Here is a 15,398-nt window from a genome sequence, read left to right on the forward strand (position 1 = left end):
GAGCGGTTCTAGGCGCTACGTTCGCAGGTTCGAATCCTGCCTCGGGCATGGATATGTGTGATGTCCTTAGGTTAGTTAGGTTTAAGTAGTTCTAACTAAGTTCTAGGGAACTGATGACCTTAGAAGTTAAGTCCCATAGTGCTCAGAGCCATTTTTTTATTTTTGCAGCATTTCTGACTGGTTTGAAGCGGCCCTCCACGAATTTTTTTATCCCTACAGATTTTACCCTCTTCGGCTTCCTCCGTAGTCCTACCAGCCTGCCCCTTCTTATTGTTCGTGCTTTCTATATATTCCTTTCCTTGCCGATTCTGCAGAGCACCTCATTCCTTACCCTATCAGCCCACCTAGTTTTCAACATTCTTCTGTGGCACCACGTCTCAAATGCTAGATTCCCTTCTTTTCCGGTTTTCCCACAATCTATGTTTCACTCCCATCAATGCTGTGCTCAAAAGGTAATAGTTTCACAAACTACTTCCCTAAATTCAGACCTATGTTTGGTACTAGTAGACTTCCCTTGGTCAGGAAGATCTTTTGCCAGCTCTATTCTGCTTTTAATGTCCTCTATGCGCCATCCGTTATGATTTATTTTGCTGACTAGGTATCAGAATCCCTTAAGCTCATTTACTTCGTGATCACCATTCCTGATCTTAAGTTTCTCGCTGTTCTCATTTCTGTTACTTCTCATTACTTTCGTGTTTCTTCGGTTTACTCTCAATCCATATTCTGTAGTCATTAGGCTGTTCTTTCCATTCAACGTACCCCTTAATTCGTCTTCACTTTCACTCAGGATAGCAATGTCATCAGCGAATCTTATCATTGATACCCTTTCACCCTGAATTTTAATTCCACTCTTGAACTTTTCTTTTATTTCCGTCATTTTATCGTCGATGTATGGAGTGAACGATAGGGGCGTAAGATCACATTCTTGTCTTACGCGCTCCGTGCATTTCTTTCTTGGTCTTCCAGTCTTATTGTTCCCTCTTGGTTCCTGCACATATTGTGTATTACCCGTCATTACCTACAGTTCACCCTCATTTCTCTCAGAATTTTCAGGTCGACTAAAGCTATCAACTTGTGATTATTTTTCTTTAGTCTTGCTTCCACTATCAACCGCAACGTCAGGATTACCTCTCTGGTGTCTTTACCTTTCCTAAAGGCAAACTGATCGTCATCTAACAGATCCTCAATTCCCTTTTCTATTCTTCTGTAGATTATTCTTGTCAGCAACTTGGATGCGTGAACTGTTAAGCTGACTGTGCGATAATTCTCACACTCGTCGGCTCTCGGAATCTTCGGAATTGTATGGATGATGTGTTTCCAAGACTCAGATGGTATATCGTCAAACTCACACATACTACACACCAACATTAATAGTCGTTTTGTTGCCATTTCCCCCAATGATTTTAGAAATGCTGATGGACTGTTATCTATCCCTTCTGCCTTATTCATCTTAATTCTTGTAAAGCTCTTTTGCATTCTGATTCTAATACTGGATACCCTATCTCTTCTATATCGACTCTTGTTTTTCCTTCGATCACGGGATCAGACAAGTCTTCCATCTCATAAAGGTCTTCAATGTACTCTTTCCACTTCAAAATACTCGTAAGCTCGTTCTAGTAACGTATCGTGAGATTTCAATACGTTATCATATGATTGTAAGAGTGTCAGTAGAAAATAATTAGGAAGTGAGTCGGTGGTTAAATGATTTGCCAGCATTCGAGATCATCAAGCTATTCACGGGGAAACGATGTTGCAAAGTATCAGGGTATTGGAATGTGAAGCTCTTGATAGCCTCACAGGAAACCTGGTGCAAGGGTTGGGGTTGGATTGCTTGGGTGGAAGATACCAAACAGCGAGGTCATCGGTCTCATCGGATTAGGGAAGGATGGGAAAGGAAGTCGGCCGTGCCCTTTCAAAGGAACCATCCCGGCATTTGCCTGGAGCGATGTAGGGAAACACGGAAAACCTAAATCATGATGGCCGGACGCGGGATTGAACCTGGTGCAAGGAAGCGTAACGTTATTTAAATTACTGTCACCGAAGTGTTCCACAGACACCTGCTGCATCTGCAACACATCCACATAATATAAACATGTTACAGCTGAGATCATATCCGCACAAAGCGGTCACCTTTTATTTGAGGAGAACACAGAATCGACATCCTGTATGTAGTTGACTTTTTCAGGGATGGGTGTACAATTCGCTGCTGTTCGCGGGTAAAAATCACAAAAAGGACGAGCAGCCAGATACGTTTACTCCTTTGCCTCTTTACAGTAATGATTATGGAAGAAGACGAAGCACAGAAAAGTCGAGGGTTATTACACTTGCTACGTAACACACTTTCAGAAGTTTAAAAAAGGTCAGTCCTACGTAACGTCAATAAAACAGCAGATTTGTCAGTTGTGTGGTTCTTGCTGGAGAACAGTATCGATCAATGGACAACTGTGTATCAGCCTAACGCTGAACCAACAATAATAGTGGACAATAACAGTACTTCTTCCTTTGGTTACGAGAAAGCAATGCACTGACCACGTATCGCCAACAAGGTGTGTTCAAAACCAGTCGGCAAGGCGGAACAGTTTACTGGCCTAATTCTTTGACTTTAACCCTTCAGTGGGCGCGCCTTTCATACTTCCATGAGTGGGCGCGTTACGGCTTTTGCACCGCAATTAGTTTTACATTTTTAACCTAAGGAAAATAACCATCCCATCAGTAATAAATAGGTAAAATGCATCTATTTCTTTTTCCATGATTTCAGCACTTGCTTTTAGCCCTGGCAAAACTTTCAGGATGTTCTTGGCCTTGGTTTTAGGAGAAGAAGGAAGCGGTTCACGTATCGAAATAGTTTAATCTTTTCCTACGTAAAATCGATCGCTAACCCTCTGTTTGTTGTGTCCCCTCTTCAACCAGGTGGTCATCTGTTTCCTCTGTTGATTGTTCAGAATCACTGCTGTGGTTTTCTTCTTCAATAACCTCCTCTTCCGACTCAGATTCACATGAATCTGACAATTCTTGTAATTCTTCTTCTGACAATTCTCACAGTACTTTCTCATAGTTTTCAGGACGTACAGTTAGACGGTGCCTGTGAAATACCTTTATTTGCTCCATTTCCACGCTTTTATGAGACCTAATGAAATACATGTTTTTGTAAAAGTAATATATTGTAGCAGATCAATATCCAAGACTGTAAAAAGTAATGAAAACTGCATATGCAAACTCTGATTCGATTCGAACATTCATTATATATTAATATAAAAGAAAGAGTGCCTTGAGGCGAAAGAAAAACACAAATATAGAAAATACTTACATCACAAGGCGCGTAGCGGCAAACACACCGCAAACACAACACTCACCTTTCAAACAACAATAGTGACCAAACTGCTGAAAGCATGAATAGCACAAATGTAGTAAGTGGTGACATCCGTTGAGAACAACAAATATGTACCTCTAAGTGGACGCAACTGTAACGCTATCTGTGTTACTAACAGAAAACTAAATCTTGCGGCTATCTGCCGCAGGCGCGCCCACCGAAGGGTTTAACGTCAGTAATGATCTAGATAATGTCATTTCAACAAATTCGTGGATTTGAGAAGTTCAGTTAAAAGACTTTCTCCATTAGACAATATTACATTCATAAGCGTTTTTGAAATTACTAATGACCTTCGAACCATGTCGGAATGTAAATAAAACAAGAAAAGAAACGTAGTGTGAAAGTTCAACCGTTATTTCCGAAAACGTCTAAATTATATGTTGTCTATGTTTTTGTACTTATAGACGTGTCTCAAGCACTGTTATAACAATCCACGCTGCTGGATATCAGCGTTCCTTCCTATACCGGCAACCTTTCTGATCGCAAGTTTTTCGTTTTCCATCGTCATCGTGAAGGAATGTTTGGTAATGAGCGATGTATTCAGGCCGTTACTGAGGTCTTTCACGCGCTTTGGAACAGACACACTGTGAGCTGCAATCGTACAAAAGCTATTTAACTGTCGGTTGAAAACAAAAAGTGATTACATGCCGGTAGTTACCGCCAGGTTTTACGTCTGTCATACTGGCAGTACTTTTGCAAGTCCAGTAACTGTAACGGGCCATACACATGAGCAACGGATCGCAGCTATCCGTCGCAAGCAGTATCGTTGTAATCGGTCGCTCGCAAACCCTGCCGCACACGAGTATTACGAAGGCCGCTGTGTCGAGAGGCTCTGCTATGGGGAATGATCTCCTGTGTGTAGCAGCAGTGGCAGATGATCTCCGTGACCCCACAAATTCCTCCAAAAGATAAATTTAAAAAAAGGGAATTGTAATTTATTAAAACTTGTTTTGAAACGCTTTTCTTGGAAACTATAGGTTACACATATTAAATTTTTCACTGACGCCAAGGGGACTGTGTACATCTTTTCAGTGTGCCAATACAATTTATCAGTCCCTAATTCCTTTTTCATTCATTAGTCTTATAGTTTAACTGTTAATATTTGCACCAACTGTTTTACCAACTCTATGTGTCTGTAGAAATGTGATCAGTATCAGCAGTGTTGATTACAGTAACTCGACTTATTAACTGTATGAAGGAGAGTTAGATTATTTGAAATAACAAGGGACTTAAACATAGCTGTATAACAGAGTTACCCTGTATATTTAAATTTGTGTGTCCAGTTATTGTTGTGGTACGTCTTTCTCTTTAGAGGTTAAAAACTTCAATAATGCTTGTATCAAATGGTTCAAATGGCTTTAAGCACAATGGGACTTAACAGCTGAGGTCATCAGTCCGCTAAAGTTCGAACTACTTAAACCTAACTAACCAAAGGACATCACACACATCCATGCCCGAGGCAGGATTCGAACCTGCGACAGTAGCAGCCGCGTGTTTCCGAACTGAAGCGCCTAGAACTGCTCGGCCACCGCGGCCGGCAATGCGTGTATCGTTAGTTGTTTCATACAGAACGTCATAATAACATTGCTTCACACATACATCATCAAATGGAGCCCATTGTATGGTGAATATTATTATGAACTGCCCATCATTTCTAGTGCTACAGCACAGGCTTCAGAGTACCAATCACTTCGAAATCGGAGGGTAGATTTTGTATTACTTCTTAATATAAATGGCAAGTCCACCCTCAGCTACCACTTCTCAGAGTGGTTCGTGGTCCATGAATAATTGTTAATTCCAAAGTAAACATTCTTAACTCAAAAATGGTTCAAATAGCTCTGAGCACTATGGGACTTAACATCTCAGGTCATCAGTCCCCTAGAACTTAGAACTACTTGAACCTAACTAATCTAAGGACATCACACACATACATGCCCGAGGCAGGATTCGAACCTGCGACCGTAGCGGTCACGCGGTTCCAGACTGAAGCGCCTAGAACCGCTCGGTCACCAGCGGACAAAACGAAACAAAACTACACAACCATGTTTAATAAATAGACAAACTGGTCTCAGCCAGGCGGTCATATTGCCACGCATCACATGCGATTCACTAGATTGCCCGGAATTTTCAGGCGATCAGCGACCAATAACTCTGCGATTTGCCCAGACATGTGGGATAAACGAAGCGGTCGCGTACCCATGCGTCGGATCGCTGCGATTCGTCTCTCGTGTGTGGAGTCCGTAATGAATCGGGTCAAATGCTTTCTTCTTTCGAACATTGTCCCCGCTTTGTTCCCGATTCATGTTATCTGTGCAGAAGTAAGGATTTGCCCATATAAATGCTATGTTTTTTTTCTTTTTAGTATATATAGTATTACTAAGAACGAGTTCAGGTTCTCTTTGAGTTCATGTTTTCTCTTTTCTGATGTGTCAAGCCATCTCACAACCCACTTCGTTCTGTTACACCAATTTCAAACGAATGAGACAAGAATGTGACTTTATAAATTATTCGCTCTCTATCAGCCGTCTGTATTATGTTATTGGCAAAAACCAGTTACTAAAACAAGTGGCCTATAGCTGCTGATATCGATATGCAGGAACATATCTGAGCAACTGATTTCTAAAATTCCCTTCATGTACCATACATGCGATCAAGCAATTTTTCACCAGTCTTTCCATTTATTTTATAATTTATTTTGGTTGACGGCAGACTATATTAAATCTGCAGTATGATCAGCAGAACAGTATAACATGGAAGACAAATTTGTATTTCAGCTCTAATAAAGTAAACTTACCATATTATTATGTGCATGTCTGTGCTTTTTGTTGGGATTCCTGCATAATAAACGATAGTAAGGTTGTCTCAACATCGAAATATTTCAATATCTCATATTTACATATTAAGGCTTATAGTATCACAAGTAACACAATGAACATAAGGTCTGTGATTTGCAGTCAAAAATTGCTTACTGTAAAAGCAAACTCCCGTTTTTCCCGCTGTCTGTAACACTGACTTCATGGCCTAAAATTATTTCCTTTAGTCTGAACCTTATATACTGCTATATTTGGTTATCATTAATGCTTTTCACCCCATGTTTACCATTGCTTCCACTGAAATAATTTTTCTGTGCGTTTTCTCAAATTTCTTATCTTTGCTCTACTTGTACTGATTTGTTTTTCCCTTTCAGGACTAAAACGTGTCACCTGGCCACCTCCGCCAGAAGAGCAGGAACTGATCTTCAACGAACAGCCCGTCTACTCAAAGGTAGCCCCCTCTTCCTTGCGAATAGCCGTCATATTTATTAGAATTTAATTTACGTTATTTCTTTTTGGCGTAAGATCGGTATTTATGTTAGTAACATATCTTTAAATAATCCTAACTGTAGGCAGAGGGATAGTCTTCAGCTTTTCACAGATTCTTCGTCTTTTCTCTCAATTAAACGTTTCTTCTATCTTCCACGAAATGTACCAAAAAGTATTACTTTCTTATTAAATCTTACCCAGTTACAGTATACTTGAGGAAAATAGGAACAGAGAATATTACTTTGCTTCAACAATGTAGCACTTTTGAGGTTTTCTATTAATCATTTTAAATGTTGATGGTGAATTTATATAAGAAAAATTGTTGCGTGATTGAGGTTATTAAACGAAGTCCTTTGTGTTGTAATAATTTCAGACTTCAAGCTGTGAACAGTATTAGTGGAAGTATTACATTTAAAATATGGAAAACAAATGTCAGCGTTTAATGACTTGCTTGGATATAGCGGGGAAGAAAGTATAATAAACACATCCACCAAATTTTTACTAAACAGTAATCGAAAGAAACTGAACATAAAAATATTGTGAAGCTGATTCTAGGTAGCCATAATTAAAATAAGTTGTATCGTTAGTCGCCTAGCTGTTATCTTTAAAGCACTTTTAGAATTAATTTAAATTTTGTGTTAGGAGAGGAAGCTTTCACGGCATTCAAACGGCTGACAAACCGTCATAAATGAAATAACAGTAATCTCATTTTATTATTTGTTGCTGTCTTTTTGTTCACACTGAATCATATCTACACTACTGGCAATTAAAATTGCTACGCCAAGAAGAAATGCAGATGTTAAACGGGTATTCATTGGACAAATATGTTACACTACAACTGACATGTGATTACATTTTCACGAAATTTGGGCGCATAGATCCTGAGAAATCAGTACCCAGAACAACCACCTCTGGCCGTAATAACGGCCTTGATACGCCTGGGCATTGAGTCAAACAGAGCTTGGATGGCGTGTACAGGTAAAGCTGCCCATGCAGCTTCAACACGATATCACAGTTTATCAAGAGTAGTGACTGGCGTATTGTGATGAGCCAGTTGCTCGGCCACCATTGACCAGACGTTTTCAATTGGTGAGAGATCTGGAGAATGTGCTGGCCAGGGCAGCAGTCGAACATTTTCTGTATCCAGAAAGGCCCGTACAGGACCTGCAACATGCGGTCGTGCATTATCCTGCTGAAATGTAGGGTTTCGCAGGGATCGAATGAAGGGTAGAGCCACGGGTCGTAAAACATGTGAAATGTAACGTCCACTGTTCAAAGTGCCGTCAATGCGAACAAGGAGTGACCGAGACGTGTAACCAATGGCACCCCATACCATTACGCCTTGTGATACGCCAGTATGGCGATGACGAATACACGCTTCCAATGTGCGTTCACCGTGTTTTCGCCAAACACGGATGCGACCATCATGATGCTGTAAACAGAACCTGGATTCCTGTCTGTGATGCAGCGTCAAGGGTAACAGCAGCCATGGTCTCCGAGCTGATTGTCCATGCTGCTGCAAACGTCGTCGAACTGTTCGTGCAGATGGTTGTTGTCTTGCAAACGTCCCCAATCTCTCGACTCAGGGATCGAAGGGATCGAGACGCGGCTGCACGATCCGTTACAGCCATGCGTGTAAGATGCCTGTCATCTCGACTGCTAGTGATACGAGGCCGTTGGGATCCAGCACGGCGTTCCGTATTACCCTCCTGAACCCACCGATTCCATATTCTGCTAACAGTCATTGGATCTCGACCAACGCGAGCAGCAATGTCGTGATACGATAAACCGCAATCGCGACAGGCTACAATCCGACCTTTATCAAAGTCGGAAACGTGATGGTACGCATTTCTCCTCCTTATACGAGGCGTCACAACAACGTTTCACCAGGCAACGCCGGTCAACTGCTGTTTGTGTATGAGAAATCGGTTGGAAACTTTCCTCATGTCAGCACGTTGTAGGTGTCGCCACCGGAGCCAACCTTGTGTGAATACTCTGTAAAGCTAATCATTTGCATATCACAGCATCTTCTTCCTGTCGGCTAAATTTCGCGCCTGTAGCACGTCATCTTCGTGGTGTAGCAATTTTAATGGCCAGTAGTGTACTTCTTAGTTACACTTTCTGAAATTCTTTAGTGTTGCTTTTGACACATTTCGTCAAATTTTGGTTCCTGTGCCATCGTGCATAAGTAGGCTCACTGAAATGAAAAGAGTACATATCTTCGCCCTAATCGAGTTAACATCTGCACTAGCCTTGGTATCAGTTGTGGCATTGGACTGGAAAAGTTCTAGATGAAGGACAGATCAATGTCCGTCCATTCCTACTCCTAAAGCTTTTGCTTTAGGAAGTTTAGAATTGCGATAACCCATAATGTTCCTAGATCCAACGTGTTGCCTTTTTAACTCGATAAACACGTAAACTGTCATCTTCAAAGACAGTGTATTTGTTGAGATGATGGCAAAGGTTAGAAACTGGCTCACCTCCGTACGCACCGACTCTCATTCGAGGAACTTATCAACTCGATAGCTTCCACCCAATGAAAACATCTCACAGTTGCCCATTCTTCTGGAAGTCTTCCTGAGCTATATGGTGAACGCGACTTCGCCTATCATTGCTATTCTGGCAGGAACGTGGTTTGCCTAATCGGGTGACTCACTTCCAATCTTGTGTCTCCGCCGACTGCAATCGTGAAACTTCGTTTGTATTAGCAAACAGGGATTTCTTGCCTGCCCTAGTTCAGGTGTTTATGTGATGCATATAACTCATCCGGAAACGGTTCAAGTAAGGCAACTGCTAACATTCAGTGACAGCTCCTGCCTCATACAGTGACGGAAATGGAAAGCGTTAATCCACGAAGCATCAGTCCTATATTTATCAATATTTGGCTATTAAATATTTAAACATTCATTCAGTTCGGTACTGATGTGGACCATCAACATCAGTATGATGGGTGACCCTCAGGGTGACAAATAGACCTCTGTGTTCGTTGTGGCATAGTTTCAAACAGCCCCCGAATGTCTTCTTGGGGAATCTTTTGTCATTCCTGATATACTTGCTGTGTCAGTTCATGAAGATTGCTAGCTGTGGGCTGGTATGACAGTATACGTCTTCCCGTCGTGCTAGTTTCAATTCCATATTCGTTATTCTCTTATTGCCTTCCAGTACTCTTTCACTTGTTCACCATTGTTTTTTTTCCTTCGTATCTTCTAACCACCATAGACCAGTTCTTTTTCGCTCCTGTTACGTGGAATCCTTCCGTATTCAATACTTTTCACCTAAACACTTCTCTGTCATTCGTTTCTTCAGATTTTATATTTTTTTTCTCTAAATGCTTTTTTAAATTAATGGGTCCAACTTGTTTGCAGCGTCTTATCTCTCAAATATTTTTCTGCATTCGGTCCAAAGAATACCAATATTCTTTTCCTTATTACTTCTTATATGTTTTCTATGTTTCGATCGATGCCATCATTACTACGTAATTTCCAACTTTCGAATATATTTTCGTTGACTTAATGGTTCAAATGGTTCAAATGGCTCTGAGCACTATGGGACTTAACATCTGTGGTCATCAGTCCCCTAGAACTTAGAACTACTTAAACCTAACTAACCTAAGGACATCACACACATCCATGCCCGAGGCAGGATTCGAACCTGCGACCGTAGCAGTCTCGCGGTTCCGGACTGAGCACCTTAACCGCGAGACCACCGCGGCCGGCTCGTTGACTTAATATTTTCTTAATGATTCGCCTTTCTAAAAGTTCTAACTTAGCTAAATTAAAGTTCAATGCTAGACATTCTCTTGCATTTAAACATCCTGACCTCACTACTTTATTGTAATGTCTATTTTCAAACAGTCTTTTTTTGTTGTAAAGATCTTTAGTTACGCCATAGGCCCTTCCGATTCCAGTTATCCTTTACTCTATATAGCAGCTTTTTCCAAAAAAAATTCCTGGTTTATCTTCCCAAGATATTTAAATTTTTTGAACTTTTCAATTTGGCCAATTACTGTTTTCAGATATTTCGGTTTGTAAAAAATTTGTTTTTCTTCCTGCATAATTTCTTAAAACGTTCTTACTCGCTATTTCTTCCAAAAGTATAAGGGGCTTTCAAAAAGAAACGAGCTGAAGGCATAATTACAGAAACCAGTACCTGTATGTTAGAAGTATTGACCCTGGTTGTTGCGACACTTACCCCACTGTGACACAAGGCGGTGAATGGTTGTCTCATAAAGTTCCTGTGCTGCGATGTTAACCAGTTCCGCACGTACAGCTGGACGTCGTCATCCGAAGTGGATCGTTTGCCCCTATGCTGACGTTCTTCTTTGACAAAGATGGGCCGCTTCCGATTCACTTCCTGCAGCACGGGACAACAGTGAATGCCCAGCGTTACTAGCAAATCTTGACCACTCTTCGCCAAGCGATCAAATCAAAACGACCAGGCAATCTCACCCGTGGGGTGATTCTGCTCCACGACAATACAAAGGCTCATACGGCCAACACGGTCGCGGCACTCCTGCAGAGATTCAAATGGGAGGTTCTCGGCCACCCCCCATGCTGTCCGGACCTCTCTCCCTGTGATTACGCCGTTTTTGGTCCGCTTAAAACTGCTCTGTGGGGCAAACGATTCACCTCGGACGACTATGTCCAGCTATACGTATGGAACTGGTTAACATCGCAGCCCCGGGAATTTTATGAGACAGTCATTCACCGGCTTGCGTTACAGTGGTACAAGTGTCTCAACAGCCACGGTCAATACTTCTAGCATACAGGTACTGGTTTCTTCTGTAATTATGCCTTCGGCTCGTTTCTTTTTGAACGACCCTTATACAACAAAGTCATCTACAAATGCGAGACAGTTTATTCAAATATTTTCGTTTCCTCTTCACAGCTTTCTTGCTGAAGTCTTTTATTAATTTAATTTTTCATTTGAAGTTCTATTTTTTTTTTTTTTTCTAGAACAGAATCCGTGGTAGACCATTACCTTGCCGTAGCACTGTGTTTATTTTGAAGGACTGAGATATTTCTCCTATAAATTTCATGTGAGATGCTATGTCTGTGAGTGTTTCACGAACTACATTTACTAATTTAGACTTTGCACCAACTTCTCGTATTATTTTATCTATACTTCGTCTGTCAACGGAACCAAAGGCCTTTTTGAAATCATCAAACATTACTACAATATTTTTTGAATTTAGAAATCCGTGGTGAATGACTGACTTCGGATTAAATATTTGTTCAGAGCATGATCTGCCCTTCCTACAACCACCCTGTTATTCCCTTAAATAACTGTCCAGTGATGTTTCTACTCTGTCTGGCAAAATCTTAGGAAAATACGTTATGCAATAGGTAGCAAAGGAATTCTTCTGTAGTTGTTAACGCAGCGTTTATTGCTGTTCTTATGTAATAGATGTGTCAAGGCTGCCTTTCACTCTCATGTAATTTTTGCTATTTTCCATATTTCTTCAAATATTAATTCTAGCTAACTTTTTTATTTTTGATAGAGACCATTACAAAAGTTCCGCTCTGTAGAGTTTCTCCAGTAGCTTTACTGTTTTTCTTTAGGTTTTTATTACGTCTTCAGTTTCTTTGTTAGTTGAAAGTTAATCTTCTTCAGTGTTTCTTAAGCGCAGTCTGCCATTTTAATTTATGAAACGTCATTTTTTATTAACACAAATTATAGTTTTACTCTGTAACGCAATTTAATGTACAACGTGCAATCAAATATTGTAAGAATTTTTAGAATATAGGAGTTCTCCGTTTACTACACGTTCTAACATAAAAATCCACATTGCAATAGCGGTGCTGGAAAAGAATTGTTACCCTGTTAATCTTTGTGGCTCCAGGAGGAATGTCTATGGACTGAGCACTGGGATGCGCAGAGTAAGATTTTAGTCTCTAAGATACACTGACAGTAAAATCACGTGATTGTAGTGCGGCATCACGTTTCTCTGTACACGCTCTGCATCTTTTGAATGCCACTACATCACTAATACAGAGATATTCCTTTCGAAAGTGCCGTACGTTTTGTACATGCGTTTCATAGCCATTTAAGAATTTGCATTTGATATCTGCAGTGACCTTGACTTAAAAAACCAACACCTAAGTCACGTGACGGAGGGCAAAAAGCGAAGTTTCTATCATTACCAGAGCGGTTCTAGAGTAACGATCGGTGATAATTGCGATACGTCCGAATCAAATCTTCTCGATTTTCAAAGCCACGTCATTTTGAACAGAACACTCGAGCTTTCAGTGGCAATCTCCGCCATCGTCGTCAGAAAAAAAAGGCACTGACCGCCGAGGCTAGCATGGTTTTCCGATTATATACTCACGATTTCACCATAGGGTAGCAGCAGCTCCGGACCGCCGGGGGACGAATAATGTCATTTAGATCGGGGAGGGGAGCCTGGTGCCGCGTTTAAAACTGTCGCTTCCGCATCCCTACAAGCACCAAGGGTCCGTCTTTGCTTTCTTTCGATATCCAAAGCCCACGTCCACTCACTACTACGCGTGTACTCCAAGTCTCTGTTAAAATTGTTGCTATTTGTTCTAATCTCGGCTGCCTTGTTTGCATTCAGACGTTTCATGCCATGCACTCCAACGGCCAGCTGACCAATGGGGTATAAAACGTGATTATCTAAAAAGACCACTTGTCGCCACTCGGTTGACGTCCAGTTGCGCTACTGCCGTGCAGATAGCAGCATTCGCCGCCAGTGAACAGCAATCAGCTTATATGAATGAAACAGGCACCTGCTGTGCAGGCCCTTGTGCAGCAGCTTTCGCTGAACGGTCGTAGAGGAGACACTCTTGGTTGTCTCTTAGTTCATCTGGGCGATCAGTTGCTCAACAGTTGCGCGTCTAATTGTGCGTTCACATATCAGTAGGCGCCGTTCACGACTGTCGTCTGTGGTCCTTGGTGCACCACAGTTGTCTCAGTGCCAATTTTGGTTAGCGCCGTTTTGCGACACACAGTATACTTAATGGCAGAGCACGTGAATAGATTAGATTAGATTAGATTAGTACTTGTTCCACAGATCATGAATACGACACTTCGTAATGATGTGGAACATGTCAGGTTAATAAAAGGTGTCTATACAAGATATTAGATTAGACAAAATATTACATGACACTCAATATTTTTAATTTTTATTATTTTTTTAATTATTTTTTGTGGGGGTTGGGAAATTACCCACTTACTATATCCAAAAATTCATCTAATGAGTAGAAGGAGTTGCCATTAAGAAATTCTTTTAATTTCCTTTTAAATGCTGTATGGCTATTTGTCACACATTTTATGCTATTAGGTAAGTGACCAAAGACTTTTGTGGCAGCATAATTTACCCCCTTCTGCGCCAAAATTAGATTTAACATTGAGTAGTGAAGATCATCCTTTCTCCTAATGTTGTAGCCATGTACACTGCTATTACTTTTGAATTCGTTCGGATTGTTAATAACAAATTTCATAAGTGAATATATATATTGTGAGGCTACAGCGAAGATTTCTAGCTCTTTAAATGAGTGTCTGCAGGATGATCTTGGATGAGCTCCAGCAATTATTCTGATTACACGCTTTTGTGCAGTGAACACTCTTTTACTCAATGATGAGTTACCCCAGAATATGATGCCATACGAAAGCAGAGAATGAAAATAGGCGTGATAAGCTAATTTACTCAGATGTCTATCGCCAAAATTTACAATGACCCTAATAGGGTAAGTAACTGAACTCAAACGTTTCAGCAGATCCTCAGTGTGTTTTTTCCAGTTCAACCCCTCATCAATGCATACACCTAGAAATTTTGAATATTCTACCTTAGCTACCGATTTCTGACCGAAGTCTATATTTATTAATGGTGTCATTCCACTTACTGTGTGGAACTGAATATACTGTGTTTTGTCAAAGTTTAATGAGAGCCCATTTCAGAGAACCACTTAATGATTTTCTGAAAAACATCGTTTACAATTTCACCAGTTAATTCGTGTCTGTCGGAGGTGATAGCTTTATTGTATCATCGGCAAAAAGTACCAGCTATGCATCTTGGTCAATGTAGAATGGCATGTCATTAATATATATTAAGAACAGCAGAGGAACCAAGACCAAACCTTGTGGCACCCCATTCTTGATTGTTCCCCAGTTTGAGAAATCATCAGTTTTTTGCATATTATGTGAACTGTTTATTTCAACTTCCTGCATTCTTCCAGTTAGGTAAATTTTAAACCATTTGAGCACTGTCCCATTCATACCCCAGTACTTGAGCTTATCTAGAAGTATTCCATAGTATACAAACCACACCTAGCCCTAAAGCCAATGATCATGCCCTCTTCGTTGTCAGATAAAACGCTCCATTTCCGCATTATGATAACAACTGTGCTGTTTCCCGCATCGCCCCCACCCCCGACGTGCCTCATGTACCCTCAATTGCTAGTGCTGGCACCTGCTGTCTGTGAGTGGTTATTGCATGTTGACATCAAACATAGGCAGTGTGTGGCCTGGACCATGTATCAGCCTTAGTGCAAAATGTAAACGACAGTACTATACTAATGTCATGTGACTTTGGGTTTCATCCTGAAGCCATGCGCAGTTTCTATGCTCACTTTATATATATGCCCACTATGTGGCGCGACTCATTGTATTTATTGAACTCGTGCAAGATATTACACTAACGGCCATTAAAATTGCTACACGAAGATGACGTGCCACAGACTCGAAATTTAACCGACAGGAAGAAGATG

The 15,398-nt window shown here is 40.9% G+C and overlaps 1 protein-coding gene across 2 annotated transcripts in view; it reads left to right on the forward strand.

Annotated features, from left to right (window-relative positions):
• Positions 1–15,398, forward strand: part of LOC126415608 (uncharacterized) — a 374,003-nt gene that overhangs the window by 355,880 nt on the left and 2,725 nt on the right. For both annotated transcript variants that reach the window (XM_050083441.1, XM_050083442.1), the window contains one exon: positions 6,558–6,634. In XM_050083441.1, coding sequence (XP_049939398.1) covers positions 6,558–6,634 — 77 coding nt within the window. The remainder of the gene's footprint in view (positions 1–6,557; positions 6,635–15,398) is intronic.

This window comes from Schistocerca serialis, chromosome 1, assembly GCF_023864345.2.
Source record: "Schistocerca serialis cubense isolate TAMUIC-IGC-003099 chromosome 1, iqSchSeri2.2, whole genome shotgun sequence".
Taxonomy (NCBI): domain Eukaryota; kingdom Metazoa; phylum Arthropoda; class Insecta; order Orthoptera; family Acrididae; genus Schistocerca; species Schistocerca serialis.